The 17072-nt window shown below is 45.5% G+C and overlaps 1 protein-coding gene across 2 annotated transcripts in view; it reads left to right on the plus strand.

The window, feature by feature from the left end:
* RYR3 (ryanodine receptor 3) overlaps positions 1-17072 on the plus strand; it is a 563985-nt gene that overhangs the window by 507186 nt on the left and 39727 nt on the right. Inside the window, exons 70-80 of one of the 2 annotated variants that reach the window (XM_029237020.1) lie at positions 2515-2529; positions 5312-5482; positions 6200-6259; positions 7774-7905; positions 8364-8476; positions 11252-11348; positions 12964-13070; positions 13480-13531; positions 14641-14697; positions 15596-15695; positions 15848-15927. In XM_029237020.1, coding sequence (XP_029092853.1) covers positions 2515-2529; positions 5312-5482; positions 6200-6259; positions 7774-7905; positions 8364-8476; positions 11252-11348; positions 12964-13070; positions 13480-13531; positions 14641-14697; positions 15596-15695; positions 15848-15927 — 984 coding nt within the window. The remainder of the gene's footprint in view (positions 1-2514; positions 2530-5311; positions 5483-6199; positions 6260-7773; positions 7906-8363; positions 8477-11251; positions 11349-12963; positions 13071-13479; positions 13532-14640; positions 14698-15595; positions 15696-15847; positions 15928-17072) is intronic. The other variant, XM_029237021.1, reaches the window with a different exon arrangement.

The following is a 17072-nucleotide window of genomic DNA, read 5'->3' on the forward strand; positions in this document are numbered from 1 at the left end:
CTCGGTATAGGTATGGCCTTGCATCGTTCACTTAACTTCTCGGGGCCCCAGTTTACCAATCTGTAGAATGGGCTTGAGCTTACTGCCTGACTTCTCCCAGCTCTACTAGTAGGCCCTGTTGGAAAGTCAGTTTTAAATGCATCTCTAGAATTGAATAATGTTACATAAATGCAGCACATTATTTCAGACAGAGAGATATCATACCTCCAATAAACAGCAACTCATAGCCATTTCTGGTATTTCTTGGATGTAGAACTACATATTGCGAGGATGGGGAGGGGGTATTCTCTTTATTATCAGCTGAATCCCCATTGCCTTTGCCTCCCTGAAATTACATGTTCTCTCTACTACCTGATCTGAATGGTCACCTGTGCTTGCTTTTATCTGCACTCATAATTGAATTCTGGTGTTGTATAAATGAAGTTGGCCTCCGTGCATATGGCAGATATATGTGTGCTGGCATGCTGCATGCCCACACACACTACACATGCCATTGCAGATGGAAAGGAAGTGGAAAAAATATACAGTGGGCCGCACTGTTCTTACTTGATTAATTGAAGGTCAGTTCAAAGATGTGTCCTTTTTTCCAGCAGCTAAAGCACATTTTGGGGAGAGCTCATTGTATTGTATTTTGTTTGTATAACACCAGTTTGCAAATATATGTTCAGCAATACATAACAAAGCTGAGCACGGTGTTTTTTGTTTTGTTTTTAAACTCGTTTTGTTTTCTGGAAAAATGGCAGCAGCTTCCTCAGAGGGGAATGGTAAGTTAGAATGTGTTTAGCAAGTTAGAATGTGTTTAGCCCAAGAAATGCCAGTTCCTTGACCAAGATTATAAACAATAAAAGAGTTGTGGTGCAGCAAATATTAGAGTGCCTCGTGTAAAGCCGCTCCACCCCATGAGCGTGATTTCAGTGTATTGAAAAAGGACAGGGAGGAGTTGAGAAGACATCTTTATGCTTGTCCAGGGTATTCAGAATGACATGTGTGACTTTGTTTGCTTCTTATTCCCATCCCCCTAGCCGCTCACTCGCCTCTCTCTCATTCCCTCCACCCCCCCACCACCTTTTTTCACTTTCATTTGTATTCCCTTTGCTTTTGCACTTGTGTAGTTCAAGTGCTCTCTCTCCCTCTGGCCCCCTCCCCCGTCCCTTCTCTCTCCCCCTTCCTGTTCCCTCTCTCTCTTCTTCTCCCTGTCTTTCCCCCTCCCCCTCCTCCATTCACTTCATCTCTCTGTCTCCCATCCCCTCCCCCTCTTCTCTCTACCATTCCCTCCTCAACCCTTCCCTGTTCTCTTACTGCCCTCCCTCCTCCTTTGGTGCCTCTCTCTCTCTCTTTCTCTCTGTCTCACTCTCCTTCTCCCTCTTGCTCTCTCATTCTCAGACTGGCTTCTGGACATTCACCTTTCCCTCTGCCATCTATTGTTGGGTTGACTGACCTCTACTTCCCTTACCCCCTCAGTGGGGATGAGCACTTCAGATGGCACAGCTCTGCCCTTGTTCCAAAGCCTCCCCGTGTGCTGTCTCAACACAGCACACCTACCGTGTGCTGTGTCCTCCTCCAACTCCTTTTCCCTTAAGAGTCTCTGTTTTTTTTAAAGTTCACACATAAATTGTCTATTTGGTCATAAACTATTGGTGATAAAGTGTGGGGGAAATGAAATGATTTTGAAGGTATAGGAATTTCTAGATTTCTGTTTCAGAAATAAAAAGTTTCAGCTAACATTTCAAAGATGCATAAATAGATCGATAGATAAATATATATATACATACATACATAAATAAAAGCATTTCCAGCATTAGGGAAATGCATTGAGTTAACTAATCCTAGCAATATGTGAAGAAAAGAATAAAATTAGAACCTATAGCATGTAGGAGTCTTTGACCTAAGGTATATTTAAAGGTCACAGCACAGAAGGGAGATTCCCCATCCTTTGGGCTGTGGGGTGATCCTGAACCACCTTGGATATTCCTAGAGTACATTTTTTAGAAACTTTTTTTAGGGGAAGCACACACATGGCCCATTAGTTCAGTTCTCCCTACTCTTTTTGTAACCACAGATCTTCTGGAGGTGATAATGTGGTGGGTGGAAGGAAATAAGAAAATTGGGGTCTTTGGTTACATGACAGATTGTCTGCATCCCACCCAGGTGCCAGGAGGGAGGTGGGAGGGGGGGAAGGCATGAGATCTAAGAGTTCACTTGGGTGGCCAGATCTGAAGACCACCAGGGTCTGAGGGTCACACACTCTGGAAGGCTGGTCTCTGATGACCTTGCCCCAGGGATGCACTGCTTGGTCTGGGTGTAAGTCCTTTTGATCCAATTAACCTCCATCCTAACCTCCCACCCGCTCTTCATGCTGTGCTCAACCGGCTTCCAGAGCCGTTGGTTTTCTATTGTGTTGGCAGAGGAATGGGGGTGAAAGAGCTGTGACTAACATGTGGTGCCTTGTGTCTTGGACCCCTGCTTTCACTGACTGACTTCTCCTTGTTTTTTTTCTCTTGTCTTTCCACACAGGCCATGCAAGTAAAGGTACAGGTCAAATGCATGACGTGTCTTTTCTGTCCTAGTATTAGTGGTGCCAGGCTCTGGCCACCCTCTGCACTGTGATCACTGTGGGGGTGGTACAGAATGGATTTTCCCACCTGGAGGTCCCCAGGGCCTGCTTCAGGGAAGACAACTGCCTGTCAAAGAGTGAATGTAGGCCCTACCCACCCTTGGAATGGGGAAGCCGGGGAAGCCAGCCAAGCCTCGCCCTATCCGAGGTCTCCTTGCTATCTCAGCTCCCTTCCCCAGCTGCCCACTCTGCAGCCAGCATACTAACAGATAGGGACGCTGACTGGGGCTGAGAGCTCGGGAGACTCACTCCTCTTATCTGCTGTTAGTGATCCCAGCCCTTCCACACTATACATGTCTGCCTCTTGTGCAAGGCTCCTATGAGTCAAAGAGAGTTTTCCAAGGACTAAAGTCAAGGATTTGGAATCAGCAGCAAGGATTGGAAATAGCCATGAGTTTTTGCATAAAATGTGCACACAGTGGAATAAACCCTGGGACAATTTTCTAGTAACCTATACAGGTTATTGCTTGGAAATATTTCTCTATGCCTCCATTGATGCGTGTCTGCTGACACTTGTCCCAAGCCCTCTGCACTCAGGTCTGTAGCAGAGACAGGGAGATGTGCAGGAACCAGGTCATGTGCAGCTCTTAGTTAGAAAAGGAAAATGGAGCCATGGCCAGGTAGATGTCGACCTGGATGTTGGCCCAGACTCTTAACTGCTGCGTGACCTTGGAAAAATCACTTAACTGCTCTGAACATCATGTTCCCCTTTATAAAACTGACTGGGTATCTCAGCCTTGTTGGGAGGATTAGAAATGCTTTATTTAAGTAGCAGGCACGTTGGGGCCACATCATATATTTAGCATTTGTAGTTAGAACAACATGAGATTGGCCAAATAAAATAGTGAGCAAGAAATTATTTAAATTGCTTATCAAATCCACAGAGTTCTATTTTGAATACTTCCTTGATTGTATACTGCATGTTACTATTTACCTCTTACATTTATATGTAATGTATATGTAACAATACCTCATAATTTATATTCACAAAACTGGGTTCTATCCTCTATGGACAGTCTGAGGATAGAACCTCACAAATTACCCTTACAGTTTTCAAGGGTAATTTAGACTTTAAAATGAGTTCTGCGTTAGCCACAACCTTTAGAATTCTGTACCTGATAGAACATCTAAGGAACCCAGCAAGCACTCGGTAAATGATAGAGCTCTTGAGGTCTTTGTGTGAATCAGCCGTCCACTGTGTGTCTAGAACATAAGACACTGTGTATCTTGCCTGTCTGTCTCACATCCCCCTCCCTCCTCATGTTTCTCACTGCCGCCTCCCACTGCTGTCCTGGATCTGACCTGTTGTTTTGGAGCACGAGGCACAAGTAGAGTTGTCTGGCAGTATTTGGTCAGACTGGGTTTTGCTGGCCAGGGATTTCACTGTGGTTTCTGTGGTGTAACCACCCGAAGGTTTAGCCACCACAAGCTGGGTAAAAGAAGTCGCCACTATTTTAAGAGTGTCCATTAATAATTATGAACTTCCTTCACACTTTGGGAAGTAATTTAAAGAGATCAGCCCCAAGACGGTGTGAATTCTGACCATACTTAATCTTCTCTCAGAGAGCCAGTCCCTCACAAAACAAAATCTCTTCCAGCCCAGGGCCCCAGGTCTTGCAAGCCAGTTCCAGAGGAGGCATCTGGACTCTTCCCTGCTCCCAGAGCCTTATGTGTTTGGGTTGTTGTGAACCACAGCGTGACCGCCTGGATGCTGCAAACACTTGAAGGCCCTCATAAAGCAAAAGTCTTAATGAGCCCCGATTCTCCCCTGTCATGGTCCCTGACTTCATTCTCTGCCTCTGGCCACCCAGCCCTTCCTCACTTCCAGCAAGAGCCCACTCAGCTGGGGCAGAGTCCAGCAAATGACGTACCACGTGGGCCGCTTTGCTCTTTTGGAACCTGACTCAGGAAAATCGGGTCACCACAGAGCCTTGTTTTGCTGAGCCCACCCATACCCACCTCGTGCTGTGGGTGCAGAGGGTCCTCAGTTGGTTGCCTGGGGCTGCCATAGCCTAGTGCATTGGCCTCTTCTCTCAAACCTCCCACTTCTTTGGATGAACGCTCCCAGAAAGGGGTGAGAAAGTGTAACCAAAAGAGGGCAGACTCCCCCAGACTTGGGGCGTTCCCTCACTTGTCTGCGCTGTTTCTCCTAACTCTGTCCCAACCAGATCCCAAAGCAGCCCTACCTACTTGGGGGTTCCCCTTTTCCTGCAGGAACGTGTGCTGCCTTGAGCAGAGGCTGAGTGGGATGCAGGTGCTCCAAAAGGCTCGCTTCAGCCCTGGCCACCAGCAGTTGTTCTAGGGTAGATGCTCTTTCACTTGTTTACTGCCGCCCAGCATCAGGATTCTCAGTTCTTTTCTGCAGTCATTTTGTCAGTTGTCGAATCATTCTTTTAGTAGAAACATTAGTTTGTTCATACTGCCCAGGTGTCAGCGAACAGAGACTGTGGGTGTCCGTGGTGTGTGTCTGGTCACGTGGTTCCGTGAGCATGCGCACAAGGAGAGGGCTCAGGGTCAGGGCCGGTCTTGAAGGGCCACCTGGTTGTCTTTGTTTCATATGGTCCTTTACTGTCCTCTGAAATGTTTAATAGAAAGGCCCACCCTGTACTGATGGGGCCACAGGAGGCAGGCTGCCTCCAAGGTGAGGCGGTGCCTTTCAGAGTCACTCAACCCGTTTGTTTCAACCTCATCTCCTAGTCTGGAGGACAGGACCAGGAGAGGAAGAAGACGAAGCGGAGGGGGGACTTGTATTCCATCCAGACCTCCCTCATCGTGGCTGCACTCAAGAAAATGCTGCCCATTGGTTTGAATATGTGCACCCCAGGCGATCAGGAGCTGATCTCCCTCGCAAAATCACGGTACAGCTATGTAAGTCGCCCATCTGCTTTGGTGGAGCATGTAATACAGGTGGTGGTGATCAGTGCTCAGCCCCTAAAGGATTTGTCCTTCTTCCCTGGAGACCAATGGACACAGAGGTGCCAAGGTGCACAGAGGCAACGCGCCATCATCATTTTTTCTTTTTTTTAATTTACCATTTATATATATATATATATCTTTTTAAATTTATTTTATTTTTGGCTGCATTGGGTCTTCGTTGCCGCACGTGGGCTTTCTCTAGTTGTGGCGAGTGGGGGCTACTCTTCGTTTCGGTGCTTGGGCTTCTCATTGTGGTGGCTTCTCTCGTGTGGAGCACGGAATCTAGGCACACGGGCTTCAGTAGTTGTGGCACGCGGGCTCAGTAGCTGTAGCTCGTGGGCTCTAGAGTACAGGCTCAGTAGTTGTGGCACATGGGCTTAGTTGCTTTGCAGCATGTGGGATCTTCCTGGACCAGGGCTCAAACCCATGTCCCCTGCATTGGCAGGCGGATTCTTAACCACTGCACCACCAGGGAAGTCCCAACACCCCATTGTCTTTACAGCTGACTTGGGAGTCAGCGTATGCCCTTTGGGACGAGTCTCTGTCAATTCTATTCTTTTGTCCTCGTAATAAAGATCGCAGCAAAACTGTCCATTGGCCCTCAGTGCATCCCTGCTTTATATTTCCATATTGACCTGTAGGAATAAAATTCAACATCTCTTTCCACAGAAGGACACAGACGAAGAGGTGAAGGAACATCTGTGGAATAACTTGCACTTGCAGGAAAAGGTGATGCAGCAGGAAGACAATGAGAACTCGCACAGGCCTCCTTCTGGCTGCAGGGTGCCACACACCCACTTAGTTTACTCACGTTTTTTTAAATGTGTTCTAAAAACAGCCTCAGAGTACTTGTGCTTAATCGGTAGAACTAACTCTCTGCCCTTAGTTTTTCATTTTTTGGCCCTTAATTTTTGTTCTTTCCTTTGCTGTTGCAGAGAGGCCCAGTAAAACATGTCTTCCCACCTCCCACTGTGTGAGCATCAAGCCATAGCAGGGGGGTTAGATTAGGTCTCAGAATTTACTGACTGTGAGGTTTGTTAAAGAGGGGAACAGACACCTGGGGGAAGTTTTAGCACTTCCAGCTCTAGAGATTTGTAAACAAAGTAACTTTGTACCTGAGTTGATATAACCCAAAAAAACAAACAAAAAAAATCAAGACCAATTTTGATTTTAAGGCTATTTAAGATTTTTCCAAGCCTGCACATCTGAACAGCTCTTTCCTCAGATACATTATATTATGCTCTGAGATGGAAGATTAAAGTGACACAAATAGCTTCTCCTTTCCATCCCAAGTATGTAGGAATTCCTGGTGGGTAAAATATACTACAAAAAAGGCAGTAAAAAGAAATTCCAAGTGCCAGAAAATAGGTGCTCTAAATCATAGTAATGAAGAGAGGATGATGCAGTTGGGAAAACTCGCAGAGCTCTCCTGACCAGATATATATATTATAGGGGCTGGGGTTTTTAGTAACCTGGAACGGGAGCGTGGGGCCTAACTTCCCATGCTGTGCATGAATGTCGAGCAAGAAACGTACATAAAACTGGCCTTGAACCAGTGAAACCCATGAATCATCTGTAAAAACAGCCATGAAACCACTTAGAGAGTGTCTACCTGCTAGAATATGGGCTGAGATGCTAGTCAACAAAACTCCTCCTGAATACAAGCTCATAAAAATACAGTGTGAAAGGAAATCCACCACCATTAGAGAGTCAGAAAATGCCACGAAATGAAGAATTCAAGCCTAAGGAGCTACAGGAAGGAATTTTTAAAGTGTGGTTGAAATATTTAAAGAGATAAAGGCAGCAATGTAAACTATAAAGCAAGACTTGGACATTATTTTTTAAAAAGGAGAGGGGAAGTGGCACTGAAAAAGACCTCACAGTGATTTTTAAAAATTAAAAATAATCATTGAAATTAAAAATTCAAGTTATAGGTTAAAAAATATAGTAGATACAGCTGCAGAGAGAATTTATGAATTGGAAGCTTGATTTAAGGAAATCGTAAGGCAGAGCAGAGAGAAAGGGGTGGAAAATATGACAGAAGGGTTAAGAGACATATAGGCTAGAATGAGAAGTTCCTACAAAGCGTCTACATTGTTCCAGAAAAAGATAATAGAGAAAATGAGAGAGGAATTAATAGAAAAGACTCTTGAATACTATGGAACCATGCTAGGAGTAAAAGGCCTTTTCAGTTCAAGAGGTATAAGAGATTGCTCATTTCATGTACATGCTTCAATTTGCAGTCTGATGACCCAGCTGTAAAGTGGCAACTGAACCTATACAAGGATGTTTTGAAGAGTGAAGAACCTTCCAACCCAGAAAAGACAGTGGAGCGTGTGCAGAGAATTTCAGCAGCTGTCTTCCACCTAGAGCAGGTAAGTAGCGTCTACCCTGAGGATTGAGGAAGGAAGACTACCCTGCAAAATATAAAACTCCTCCACACTCAGCTCTTAGTTAAGAGCACCCTTGTAAGACAGAAAGCAAGGAGCAAGGATCATCCTGGCCTACCCCCAAAGTGTCATCTTGGTGCCTCATTGTAGCAAGACTCCTCAGTGCTTAACATTCCCAGTGTTTGAAAAATTTTTCCCATTAGTTCAAATGACCCATCCAAGCTCCCTACTCATTTGTAAAGCAGTAAGCCACCAAGAGCAGTTGGGAAAAGAAAGAAAACCTAAGACTCCCACAGACTGAATCATTTAGTGCTGGGTACCTTTTGCTGACTACAGTTGAGAAAGCAAAATTCTTCTAGGGTTGAGAACTCTGGGCTGCAGGTGACTACCTTCTGCCACCCAGATCAGCCTGGTGTGCACCTACCGATGTGATTTCTTCTTAGGTGGAACAGCCTTTGAGGTCCAAGAAGGCGGTCTGGCACAAACTGCTATCAAAGCAGCGGAAACGGGCAGTGGTGGCCTGTTTCAGGATGGCCCCTCTCTACAACCTGCCCAGGCAAGTATTCTGTCATTTTCTCCTGGCATGTGAGTCAGAGATGAGAATTAAGGTATCCTCCCAGAGCTGTGCTCTCTTCTGGCCCTGACCCTCATGATCCCAGAGGTAGAGATTGGAGTCCTTCACCCACAGAGCCATTACAGTCTGCATGTAGTATAATGGCCTGCTAAGGTAAGCATAAAAACTGAAAATAGATGAGATTCCTTCGTGCCCCCAAGCCTGCCTCAGCTCACCATTTTGCACTGTAAAGTCAGCCACGTAAGCAGATGGAAGCTCTCTAGTTTTACCTTGGTGGGATTCTTTGTGCAGCTGTAAAGGCACCCTGGAAAAAGGGAACTGTTTTCTAAAATACTTTACCCCAAATTCCATCCACAGATCAAACAATATTTCCATGTTCAAGTACTTGGATGACACCAAAATTATTATGTTTCCTCAGCAAGTACAGAAATGTAACCTGAGACTTCTTCAGCATGATGTACTTGCCTTCAAGATAAAGAAAGGGCACTGGTTAGAGATGGCCCAAGAGGCCAGTCATGGGCATGAGGCCTTTCCCTGGATGTTTAGTCTATAATCTGAAGTCAAATATATGTGAAGGCTTTTCTGGATTGTGTGTGAACACATGCTGTGTCAACATAGGGCAGAGCATCGGTATAGACTGGGCCAGTGTCGACCACTGAGGCCGACTCGGTGTCATTGGTGATATGGCAACATTCCCATCCTCAAACTAATTGCACAGTCAGTAAGGTTGAGCCTATGATCATAAACAAAGCTGGTAGTTGAATAGCCACTGCTTCATCACCTTTCAAATCAATAGGAACATCCTCACCTGGTCAGGAAAAATAAACTGACTTGGCCAAGTAAATTCTGAATCCCATGTAAATAAATGTGTTTCTTTGGAATATCAGATGAAAGAGTATTCCTATGCTTGACATTTTGCTTTCATCTAATTGTGCATCTTGGCCATCATTTGTCGAGAGTGTCCTATAGCCCTGTCCTGAGCCAGCTGGCCAACTGAGCTCTCCTAGTTAGGGTCTTTGAAGATGGTGGAGAATCATGGCCTCTGAGACACACACCTGCTCCTACAGGTGTCCTGAGAAAATAAACTAGTGTCTCTGGAAAGGTGGAGGCATCACAAATCAAGTAGAATTCATTAATAAAAAGCTGAAAAATTAAGTCAGGAAGTCATGGGCATGAAGCCTGCTGAAGCCCTGGCAGACAAATGAAATTTATAGTCCAGTAGAAAACGCAAAAACGCCTAGGATTTTTGTCTGTTTTCTAGAAGTGGTAAAACGTCAAGAAGGCATTGGCTTTCCCCTCTGGTAGAGAGCCATACCTGATGTGCTAACGTGACCTCCAGAAGGGCTCAGCTTTAAGCACATGCCTCCAGGGCCAGCTAGGCGGCAATTACATCTCTCAAAAACAAGCAGTTTTTTTCTAAATCCACTGACAATGTTAGTACCATCCTTTAATATTTTGGTTGCTCCTTCAACGACTCTGTGCCTGTATGGATAATAGTATGTCCAGGAATTCACTGTGTCCTTGATGAAACGTGGCCACCCCAGCCCCTAACCCAGCTGTTTTAGAGGGTTGCCCTGGATTTCTCCCTAGCATGGAGGATTATACGTAGATTTCATAACGACAATAAAAACTAACTACCTAAGAAGCTAGTGGTGGAGTCCACTCCTTTTCTCCATCTTATGAGGATCTAAACTACATGGAGTCTTCCAAACTAAAGGGCTAAAGGGATTTATTTTATCATATGGAAACTGTTTCTCTGATGTGAGTTTTTAAAAGAAAACCTGTATGCTTTTCCCCAGACACAAAATTAACAATTTCTTCCTGAGCACCTTTCAACGGGTTTGGCTGGAAAAGGTTAATGAAAAAACTCAATATGACAGGCTTATACTCATTTTAATGGTAATGTAACCTGTGGAGAGACCCGCTCATTCTCTGCACACTCCTCCTTTCTTGACCATGATTTAACATGACCCATAAAAACACAAATTTGTACAATTTTTAAAAAAGACTCTGATCGGTCAGATTTTGAAGAAAGATGGTAAGGGCTGTGTTCTACTGGAAACCATGACCAGGTCTCGATGACTCTGGTCTTGACCTTCCTTTCCTCTCCTTTCCTCCTCACATTTGGGTAACCACTTACTGGCTCTTCAGCGGCTAATATTCCCAGACGTCAGTCTTGTCCTACAGGGAGTGAGTGGCTTGTGCCAGTGTATTCAGTGTTTCCACATACCAGGGCCACAGCTAGAACCTGTGAAGCACGCAGAAGTTGTGCAGCGTGCCCAAGCTTTGCTTCCTGGAGCCCTTGCAGCTGTGGTTCCTCAGAGGCCCTGTAAAGAAGCCACGCTTTGCTGCTTTCAGCGTATCTGAGACTAACCCCCTCACCATCAGCATGATTTAGATTGGATCACCTGGACATGTGATCAGCCAAAATGAATAACCAAATTGCCGTATTTAGCAGATAGCTCAGGACTGTTCCTTGGCCTAATGAATTCTCATTATGGGGAAAACATGATAAAGACCCAAGGAGACCGGAGGAGGGTTACGGTGACCTCCAGGTCTTGAACCAGGTATTCAGGATCCGCCACGTTAGAGGGTCCTGCTTTCTTTGAAACAAATGCTTACGGTGTGCTCTTGGCTACCCTGACCAATCAGAAGATAAGAATTGTACAAAAACTGCTTACTAACCGTTAACCGCCCAAACTAAAACAAGGTGTCCCGTGGACCCCTCTTGACCTCACTCTCACCCCTTCCGCTCAGGCACCGCTCTATTAACCTCTTCCTCCATGGCTATCAGAGATTTTGGATAGAAACAGAGGAGTATTCCTTTGAAGAGAAACTAGTACAGGATTTGGCTGTAAGTACTGACTCAACTGGGAGCAGATATGGGTGCGAATGAATTTGATTTTTGTATTCATGTGTGTGCGTTATAACCGTTAAAGATGCGCAAAGAATTGGGTGTATAAATCTGAAAGGAGCTAACTGTATAAGTTATCAGAGGAAACCCTGCTAATAATGGTCATAAGAGCCAGAGGATGAATTTCACTTGGAGGGGCTGGTCCTGTGATCATCCTCCCCCGTCCTCACTAACAGCTCATGTTGCTTGGGATGTGCAGCCGTGCCTTGGAAAGTTCATGCTAAGTTAAGTTGTGAGCACCCTTGGTTGCAGGAGGCCAGCCACCCCAGCCAAAGCCCTGCCTGTCTGGTCAGTAGCTCCACTTTGGGGAAGGCATATCTAAATGCCCTTCCTGCATCTCACAGTTCTGTATTTGGCCCTTTTGAAGATTTGCCACGCCTCGTCTCTAACAGGCTTCATGCTCTAGAACTACTTGAAACAACACGCAAGGGGAAAAGCTTATCGCAGCAGCAACACTGAGCTTCATCCTGGTTCAGAAAGAAAATACACCCTCCTCTCCTTTGGCCAAGCCCTGGTTCTTTTCCTCTTTCTCCTTATTTCTCCCATCTATCTTTTTCTCTCATCCCTACTTCTCTCCATTAGTCTTGCCCTGTGTTTCTCATATTTACACTTTCCATGTTACATTCTCTTTCCCTTTCCCCATCTCCCTCTGTTTCTTATCCTCTTCCTGGCTTTTTTCCTTTAATCCTTCCTCCCGCATTTTCTTTCCATTTCTCTTTATGCCCTTCAGTCTTTGCATACATTCCTGTCGGTGAGAAAGACAGTCACTTGGTTCTCCCAGTTTCTTGATTAGTGTGAAGTTGACAGTGAACATCATTTCAACCCTCTCCCTTCTTCTGAACCATTCACACAACCTGCGCAGTTCTCACCAATTTACTGAATATGGTCCACCCTGCTTGTTCTGCCGCTGCTGGAAAATCCACTTACACGTCTGGCACCAGCTGCTGTTTCCCTTTCTGTAAAAGGAGAGAGAAAAGAGGAGAAACTGCAAGGCTCACAGCTTCAGGATGGCAGCTCTCAGGAACAGCAAGATTTTCAGGGTCAGGGGTGAGGGCAGGAAAGAGAACTGTTTCCGTGGGTTGAGTCTAGAATAGTAATAGACCCCAAAACAGCCCCAGTGCTTTATAACTCTTGCCCCACACCTGTTCCCAGCCCAGCTCTCCAAGAGAAATGTCAGGTGTTGGCGGAGAGACACGGCCTCTCGGGGACTCTCCAGGGCTTCCCTCCTGACCGCGGGTGCCCAGAGCTTGCATGAGAGTTCTGCTGACTGGGGTCTGTAGCGCCTCCCCTGCGGTCAGGCTTTTGCTTTTCCTTTCATTTCGTTTTAACCCCCAAACTGCAGTGTTTCTTTAATTGGCTGAAAGATACATATATTTCATTCCCAAACCTTGCATCCTTAGGGCTTCTGTCCTGAAATAAACATATGACGTCGCGGTTTCTCTTTGTGCTTTGAGGTGATGCGCTCTGTGCCTGGTGCTTTTACCTTTGTTCGCATGCGGTGGTGTGCCATGTGCTGAAATCCACGCCTAAAACCTGTCTGCCTTGGTTTGTGTAGAAATCTCCCAAGGTGGAAGAAGAAGAGGCGGAGGAGACAGAAAAGCAGCCAGACCCACTTCATCAGATCATACTCCACTTCAGCCGCAATGCTCTCACAGAGAGGAGGTCAGCACTGCCGGAGCGCCCTGCTCGTCCCAGGCACAGGCACAGCGGTGTCGACCCCAAACCATCCTCCCGCAGGTTGCAGTGTGCACAGAGGGGATGCCAGATTTGAGCAGCCCTCCTTGCTGCTCTGTCCTTGGCCATCAAGAAACCTCTAGGGGAACTACCTAAGCCCTTTCATCATAACGCCTGACACTGAGTCTGAAGATGAAGCAGGCTGAAATTGTGACTTCATCCCTGAATTCCATGTCAAGCCAATGCTGATTCAGATTTTCACAGTGGTTTCTAAGAATCGGGGTGAGGGAGGGAGTTTCTAATTAATTCACTAGTACATTGAAGATTTATATGGCACTTGGTCTTTTCTGCTGGGTCCAAGGGGTAGCCTGCTAAATATTTCCTCCATTCTTTCCAGCAAACTGGAAGACGACCCTCTGTACACCTCCTATGCCAGCATGATGGCCAAGGTACACGTGGGTTTTCTGCCCGTTGTCTCAGTCTTTCTATTTCCCTTAAACCTCTTCAGGCACGTGAAAACTGTCACAGTACACAGCAGGCCTGGGACTGGGTCACGGCCTGGGCTCCAGGCCTTGCACAATTCATGTGCCATACGGGCAGCATTAATAAACCACTCTCCCATCATCCTATGGAAACCTTGAAGCTTTGCAGAAACAGTGGGTCTGGTGGCTGGGTTCTCAGGATGCTTCTAAGCCAGCTAATCAGGGCTTAGGCATCCAGTTCATCCTCGTATTTTTACTCAGTGCTCAGAACACGTCCAGCAGTTCAGACACATCTGTAGGTGAAGGAAGTTCGGTACATTTGGAAACAGGCCTAGAGACTACAGGAAGTTCTTAGTGTTCTGGAAGAGATGGAGTGACCAGAGATGATGTTTCTGTGTCACAGAGAGGGATGGTGGCCTCTGGAATGCCAAGTGGTTAAACAAACTGCTGCTTCTCAAATGGGAGAACTTCATGTCGGGCAGCAAGGGGGGTAGGTTGGGGTATAGGAGCGCCCATTCCCCTACCAGCTGCACCACGGGGTCACTTTGGGATTCACAGTCTGGGTTTCCCTAATCTTTTGTCCAAGCCCCTGGTTCTTGTTGAGAAAGGCCAGCTCCCTGTGCTCTTGTCTCTCGATTTACACCAGAACTTTACTAAGTAGAAGAGTTCAGGTCTGTGGTTAAACCCGATGGGTCCCCATTGACTGTGTGATCTCGGCATTCCCATTTCTCATTTCTGAACCCCTTGGTAACTGCAAAGGTAGCCTTTATAGTTGAATGTTGCCTGCAGTGGTCCAAATGTTCTTGGTTTTACAGAGTGCTGAGGTCCTGAGGTACCTGTGAATTACATCCTGTCCCCTTCCCTCACACAGTAGAGTCTTGTTTACAAGGCTCACCTTTTTGTTTTGTTTTGTTTTGTTAGCATCTTTATTGGAGTATAATGTACTCCAATAAATGGAGTACAATGGTGTGTTAGTTTCTGCTGTATAACAAAGTGAACCAGCCATACATATACATACAAGGCTCACCTTTAATTTGATTGTCTGTCTCCTCCTCTCCCTGCTGCATGGAATTCAGAGTTGTCAGAGTGGGGAAGACGAAGAAGGGGAGGAAGACAAGGAAAAAACGTTTGAAGTAAGTTCTCACTAAGATTGAAGCCAGCAGGAGGGCCTTCAGGGGTGGGTGCTGACATTAGCCACATGGCTCACCCACCACATGTGTCTGGTGGCAAATACATTAGTTGTGGTTGCTGTCTGTCTCTTGGCTTAATGAGAGGTAGCAGGCAGCCAGTCAGTCAGCAAACGGCCCCACAGGTTTGCTCTTCTGGAAAATCTCCTACCTCTACCCAAGTGTGGTCGTAACAGGGGCCATAGAAGGGCACATTTAAACGTTCAAAAGTGAAAATTCACAGCAGTAGAGACACTGGATGGTTTTTTGCACCGTTATTCTGTAAACGTACTTAATAACAATCTTAATTTTGAGGCAGTGCAGGACCCTGAATCTCTCAAGATAGAACGACATGAGTTTACTTGTACTGTTTTATAGACAAAGTATACAACAGTAAAAGTAAATGAAGACGATTACAGCTCTGGAAAGCCTTGACATTCTAGCATCTCATATCTGGTAGAGTCTCAGTTAAGTGTGGTCTGAGCATTCTGGATAAGTGGATGTTTCCTACAGAGAAACTCCAGCTGAGCCCTCAGCAGGTTTTCCTGTATGACTGAACATTGAAAACAAGCACATCTTAATCTGGGGTCACTTCCTATAATTATTGTATCACAGGGGAACAGACTGTGTTACCTATCAGTACAAAAAGTAGAAAATTCGGCATCAAAAGTTGAGTAAATTATGGGTGGACAGTTTTGGAAAGCTGGACAGCATCTAAAAATAAACTTCCAAAGTCTGTTTTGTTCAAAATTATGTTTGTTGCCTTCTTAGGCAAGTAAAGATTCTCTCTCTCAACTCACCTGACCACGGTGGATTCTCTGGGGGTAAACAAATCTTTTCCCGCTTTTTTTTTTTTTTTTCCTAGGAGAAAGAAATGGAAAAGCAGAAAACCCTCTATCAGCAAGCTCGGCTGCATGAGCGTGGAGCCGCAGAGATGGTCCTTCAGATGATAAGCGCCAGCAAAGGTGATTTCTGAGATTTCTACATGGGCCCCTTAGCTACCACAGAGATGTCACACCATGACGTGACGTCATTATTAACGGGTCCTGGTAAAGCCCAGTAGATGTGATTTACCCTCTGTTTCCTTGGTGATTCAACGGAATCTTTACCACGGCAGGTGAGATGAGCCCCATGGTGGTGGAGACTCTGAAGCTGGGGATCGCCATTCTGAATGGGGGCAACGCTGGCGTGCAGCAGGTAATGGGGGCTTGCAGGAGGTGGGGCAGACTTCCTGGGGTATTTCCATTTGACAGCTGTCACACTTCAGGGAAGAGATGTTGACTCTGCTACAGAGGTGGCCACCCAGAATCACCTTTGCTGGTGTTTTGTCCTTAGTGACCAGTTATATCAGAGTAACTGGAAACACAGATAAAACCAGGACTAGGAGTCTTTAGACAAAGGTATGCTTAGTAAAGAGGGCTTACCTAAGGTTCAAAAAGAAAAACATTACATTTTTTTCATCATTTCTACAAAAATATGCTCTAGAGGAAGTTTTCTAAGCCTTAGGTTTTTATTTCGACCCTTTCCCTTATTAGCTGCCTTACTGTGAGCAAAAGGGGCCTGATCAGTTAAGTGAGGTTCATAACCCCACACACCTATTGTTCGTTCACTCATTCATTTATTCATTTATTTAACAGCTGTTTAGTGATTGTTGACTATGCACTAGGGCCAGGCTCTCTTCTGTGGGTAGAGGGTATAGCAGTGAATAATGCAAATAAAAACTCCTGCCATCATGCATTAAATGAGAGAACACACAAAGACATACAAAGTGGAGTGTCTGGCACATGGAGTTCATTCAGCAATCTGAATTGGAACTGGCTACAGGAGATAGAAATGCACTGGTGTCTCCTGAGTACTCCAGGCTCTGGCTAAAAATAAAACCATCTGTGTGCACAGGAAAATGAAATTTCAAAGACTTTTGGCATTCATAAGGGTTATATCCCAGGGCCTTTGAGAATTTCCAAATCCATGACTACCATTATTGCGTATAATTTTTCCCAGGCTTTAACTCATCACAAACAAATTTCTCATTAAGAACTACCATTTTCAAAGGCACTCCTCACTTTCTGTTCTCTTCCACCACCACCCCGTCAGTTGACTTTCTTACAGAGCCCTTTAAAAAAAAAAAAAAAAAAAAAAAGAAAATTCTTTTTATGTCAGACAAAGTTCCTGGCTTGCCAGTAACAGGGAACAGAGGAAACTAAGTCTTATTGTGAGAGAGATACTGTGCTCTCAACTAGGCTCATTAGTAGGTAAGCTCCTTGCTCCAGTGCATTAAACTCATTGCATGAGCTGTTCAGATTATACCTAGCAACCGTAAACATTACTACATCCCAGTCCCG

Source organism: Monodon monoceros, unplaced genomic scaffold (assembly GCF_005190385.1).
Source record: "Monodon monoceros isolate NGI ecotype Baffin Bay Population unplaced genomic scaffold, NGI_Narwhal_1 Super_Scaffold_21, whole genome shotgun sequence".
NCBI classification, from domain to species: domain Eukaryota; kingdom Metazoa; phylum Chordata; class Mammalia; order Artiodactyla; family Monodontidae; genus Monodon; species Monodon monoceros.